Source organism: Montipora capricornis, chromosome 1 (assembly GCF_036669925.1).
Source record: "Montipora capricornis isolate CH-2021 chromosome 1, ASM3666992v2, whole genome shotgun sequence".
Lineage (NCBI taxonomy): Eukaryota > Metazoa > Cnidaria > Anthozoa > Scleractinia > Acroporidae > Montipora > Montipora capricornis.
In genome coordinates, this window is record NC_090883.1 from 17,753,024 (window position 1) to 17,758,023 (window position 5,000).

The 5,000-nt window shown below is 39.1% G+C and overlaps 2 protein-coding genes across 3 annotated transcripts in view; both read left to right on the top strand.

The window, feature by feature from the left end:
• LOC138016827 (sacsin-like) overlaps positions 1-1,289 on the top strand; it is a 69,478-nt gene extending 68,189 nt beyond the window's left edge. For both annotated transcript variants that reach the window (XR_011125894.1, XR_011125898.1), the window contains exon 3: positions 1,261-1,289. The gene's annotated coding sequence lies outside the window, so the exon portion shown is untranslated. The remainder of the gene's footprint in view (positions 1-1,260) is intronic.
• The window catches only part of LOC138049080 (coiled-coil domain-containing protein 13-like), a 5,445-nt gene continuing 665 nt past the window's right edge, over positions 221-5,000 (top strand). The window contains exons 1-4 of the mRNA XM_068895203.1: positions 221-255; positions 1,261-1,311; positions 3,066-3,176; positions 4,514-4,717. Of these exons, the coding sequence (XP_068751304.1) occupies positions 221-255; positions 1,261-1,311; positions 3,066-3,176; positions 4,514-4,717 (401 nt within the window). The remainder of the gene's footprint in view (positions 256-1,260; positions 1,312-3,065; positions 3,177-4,513; positions 4,718-5,000) is intronic.

The following is a 5,000-nucleotide window of genomic DNA, read 5'->3' on the forward strand; positions in this document are numbered from 1 at the left end:
AATAATAATATAAAGTATCCTTATTCTTGGCCGTAGCATCAGGCGGTGGTTGCAGTTACTCTGGCTTCTTTCAGGCACATGTCATTAGTGTCACTCAAAGAATCACATGTTGCACGTGGTGTCTTCTTCATTCAGTCCAGATTCAATCAGTAGAAATCAGAGATCTCGAGAGATCACTTTGAATTTTTTTCTCAATCGATCATTATCAATCTTTGCCATCATGGGAAAGCACAAGAAAAAGCATGAGTCGGAAAGGTACGTACGTCTATAAATTGGTTGTCTGGAAAACCCGAATAGCGAATAGCGAATAGTCGCGAATAGCGAATAGCGAACAGCGAATAGTCGCGAATAGCGAATAGTACGAATAGTGCGAATAGTCGCGAATAGTGACGAATAGTCTTCAATAGTCACCGCCTTATGCTGAACAATCTCGTAATCAAAGCAAATAATATGCTCACCTGTCGTCGAAAGAGAGTTTCGTGCATGCTTTTACAAACACTCTAAAGAAGAACAAACGTCAAAATGCAAAAATATAAATCACTTTCATTAATACATCAAGCTCATGATCATCTCCTCGCACAGTGGCGCCCGAACATAAATTTTAGATACTCACATTTCATCATCCTCATCGGTGCTGTCCAATCCGGCAAGACACGTTCTGTAAAAAGGAATAAAATCAAAATGTGAGGCAAGTGGTTTGTGATTAAAGAGACAAACGAGCTAGTCTGATAACCGCTGCGTTGATTATTTATCCAAATAAGCAACAGGATTTCAGTGCATTTATTACCTTTTCTTCTTTATTACCTTTTCTTCAAGCTGTCCTTCGCCGACACATCTCTGCTTTTTTAGCGGGAAAATCCCATCCAACGTTGCTGCGCGGTTGACCAGGAAGTACTGGGTACCAAATTTTCGTCATTTCGTCACAATCCCCCTCCCCCCCTCCCTTCACCCTTATTTGCCACTATTTGTTACTATTCGTCACTATTCGTGACTATTCGTCACTATTCGCGACTATTCGCACTATTCGTACTATTCGTCACTATTCGCTGTTCGGTATTCGCGACTGTTCGCTATTCGCTATTCGGGTTTTCCAGACACCGTATAAATTCTGTCTCTGTGAGTTTGTGATGAAAATGTTTTGGCGGCGTGGTTTTGAATAGATCAGAACGTGTGAAATAGAAATCTAAAACTTCGAGCAGCTATATCTGTCTGTTTCTATCATAATCAGAATTATGAGCTATCTTACAAATTTATGCACAGGAGTCCAAGAAAGAAAGAGAGAAAAGCGGAGAAAGAAAAGAAAAGTTCAAGGTCTGTGGAGATAAACGTTTTCCATTGTCTGCGTAGCTGGTAGTATAGTAATTGGACTATCTTCACGCTATTTGTTGGTAAGCTGTAACTGAAGTTTTGCATTTCTGTGTGGCAATTAAACAATTCGGAGACGACTTATGTTTGAACCTGAAAATCACTGAATGATTTTGGCAATGTGTACCTCTTTTGTTATTGTTGACGCCGTTGTTATTATTAAAATAAGAATAGCCCTTCCTCGTTAGTATTTCTTCAACGATGTGGACTCAGTGGACTTCAGAAACCGCTCCTATATTCGCAATCCTCTCGGGTAAGGCCAAGAATTATATTTTATACTTATATTTTATGTAAATAAATAAATAAATAGATAATTAAAAAAATAGGAAAAGTTGAAAAAGCGCCGATGACTCTACTTGGGCATTTTTAATGTAAAGTATTTATTTTAATCCAGGCAATATTCAATATAACCATCATCATTGTTACTTAGCTCTTATTAACCGAACAGGAGGTCTGTATGGGAGAACCTTGACCTCAGTCGTGTGTGCAGACCTCACTACGTTCGGTCTGTATTCACGACCTCGGTAAAGATTCTCCCATACACACCTCCTTCGGTTAATAGGTTGTTTGTTATATGGCAAGCAAGAACAATTTAATTCGTTTAATGTAACTGGTTTGTACGAACTGACATTTTGCTTGCGAAGGGCGATGAGTGGCAATGAGCTGAAATTAATTCAGCCAACGTTTGCCCATCCTTGTTTTTTTTTCTCATCATCCTTTGTGGCACTTCCATAAATAAATATTGGTAGAAGAAAATACTCAATATTTTTAAATTTTAGTTTGCAACGTTTCCCCGCAAAACATTACCGGTCTAGATGGGAAAATCTAGATCGCGGTCTATATTTTTTTCAGCCAATCAAATTCGTGAATTTGGTAGTTCCCAATCCTTGTGAGACAGAGCTATGTAATGTTATTTATTAAATCGCCCTAGAAAGAAAGCTAAAGAATGTTTCCATTTGGATGAATTCTTGATTTTCTGTGACCTCTGGAGCAAATGAAATCCGGAGAAAAATGGTTCCTGGTCGAGCTAGTAGAATGCATGAATCAGCTTCTTCATGATGCGGGCAAACTGCTTTCCAAAGCAAAATCCTTGGAAACAGAAATGCCAAACAGTAGGGGTTATCAATTATAAGAACAGACAAATGTCTTTTACTAGCTTGGTCGTGGAACGAACAAATTCCACGTTTATTGACTGATTGAGCTTGTGCAGAGTAGCAAAAGTTATCTCTAAGAACAAATCTTTATCTTGAAGATCAAAACTTGTTTGTTCCAGGTGGACAGATTTATAATTACCTTAGAAAATATTTGAGGTGAGGGAAACGTTCAGGTTGTGTTTCTTTCATATGGCGATTACATGCGTCTCTTTTACCCTGTCGTAGTTAAGTTTGGGCCGCCTTTTTTCAATTGCCGCCCGGCTGTGACACCCTCTGGGTTTGTCAGATGATAGTTTGTCACCTTTCTTGCCTGCATTCTCCTCCCTAGGGGCGACGAATTATTTCATCAGCTCTGAGAAAATGTCCTCTTGGCGATTTTGAAGTTTCACTTCGTAGTTTGTATGTAATCTTGTAATCGCAGGACTCTCTAGTTCGAAACAAATGGCCGCAAGAATGGCAACCCCTTAAGACGGAAAGTTCCTGTTAATGCTGTTACTCTTCTTCCACCTTGATCACCTCTTTTTATTATTTTTATTTTTTTGTAAGTGAGGAAGTGTGGCTGTTGAAATCCCAAGTGCAGGAGAGCAAATCTTTATGCCAAGCTTCCGAAGTCGAAAGAGACCGACTGTTGGAATTGGTCTCAGTTCTTCAAAGAAGGTACGATTATGGCTGACCTTGCATCGTTGAGGTTGCGAGGGAGGATGGCTGGAAAGGATGAAAGAACTATAAACATTCAGCTATGACGAGTTGGCTAGTGAAGCCAAGTTGCTTTTCATTGTTGCGGGGTATTCCAGGTTACGTTAACCTGGATACTGCCTTTTGCAGTTAACTATCTTTTCGCAAGAAGATCGCTTTTCCCGAAGCCAACCGATTTCAAGGCGAGCTCGCGAAGCCACAACAATGGAGAAAAAGTTTAGACGAACTTCAGAACCCTTAATTTAAAAAGACGATCTTCCACCAAACAATGCTTCTCTACCCCCATCCCCGCCTATCCAACGCAGGGTTGTTCAAGAGAAAGCGCTAGTAACCTGGCCTTGCCTCAATATTGTTGTGCGACGAGTGGGCCGTAATAGAGACTTACTAATAAAAAAATTGGATTTTTCCTCCAGGACTATAGCTCATTTTCCTCGCTCGCTTCAATCCTTTACCGTTAGAACGCATTCCATTTCAAAACTAATTAGGATACATATACATAGCCGCTTCGAAATTCAATATTGCCCCATGAGATGGATTTTTCGTAGATTTTCGGTCAACTGTTCAATTTTTTTATAAATTGGAGTCAAATCGTAAGAAGCTAGATACTTTTCTTTCGACTAACTAATCAAGTGCCAGAAAATACAGTGGAGGTATGGTATTGGCCAACCAGCATCATTTATTTTCATTGAAGTACAAGGCGCTTTTTTTTGATAATGGCGGACTATACCAATTTGGCCTCTTTAAATTATCGCATGCCCGGAATTTTTTTTCTACTAATTATTTTTGAAACTGGACCGTCAGATTAGTCAGACCGTCAGACTAGATCGTAGCAACAATCTTCTAATAACACAATAAAGAGGCTGTTTGCAGGGGGAGTCTACGTTTCCAAATAGGTTTCCGGATTCATGTAGAGCATATTTCATTTTTTTCCGGATCTTTAACGGTTTATACTGGGCTGTGAATCCGAATGCAGATGAATGGCTGAAACGTATATGGTCATGTTTCAAAGGGAATGAGCCAATTGCAAGCGAACAAGTTGTAAATCAATCTTTCGTCCTGATAGATTGTCCTTCATACGCCTCAAAACTGTTAACCTGTGTTTTCTTGAAAACTATATCCGGAATTCGTAAGTATTCGGATAGGAAGGTTCCATTTCAAACTAAGTTTGTTATTTCTTTTTAACGTAAGTTTCAATCACTGTTCTTCTTATCTATTGTTGAAGACAGCGTAGAAGTTTTACAGTATTTGCAATACTTATTTATTTTAAGTACTTTGGTGATTTGTCTTTTACGTACCAGACTAGATGAAGCTAAAAGCAGCGAGTTGGAGGCGACCAACAAATGGCAACAGGAGAGGAGACAATTAGCGCACTTAGAAAAACAACTGAACAGGGTGCAATCGGGACAGGGCGTGGCTAAAGGAAAAGGAAAGGGGTATAGCTCAGAAGGGGGAGCACATGACAGACAAGCTAAGATAGATGACTTAGAGGAATTGTCAACCAGGTAATTGAAAAAAACTTAGTATCAATTTCTTGATGTTTAACGTACAGTATTCCCGTTTTTTTTTAACACGCTTTGCGATGTGCTATGCAAGCTGACAATCGGAATTTATTCCTTTCTTGAAGACACAGTTTGTTGTAGGTCTGTCACATGTTTTTTTTTTTCGTTTTGGTATTTAAAAAAACCCAGGAAAAATAAGAACCATGTTTGGTTTTGTGCAGGTTTTAATTGGTGGATTTTGACTTCTAATCAACAATGATTTAGATAAACATATGCAGGCAAAAAC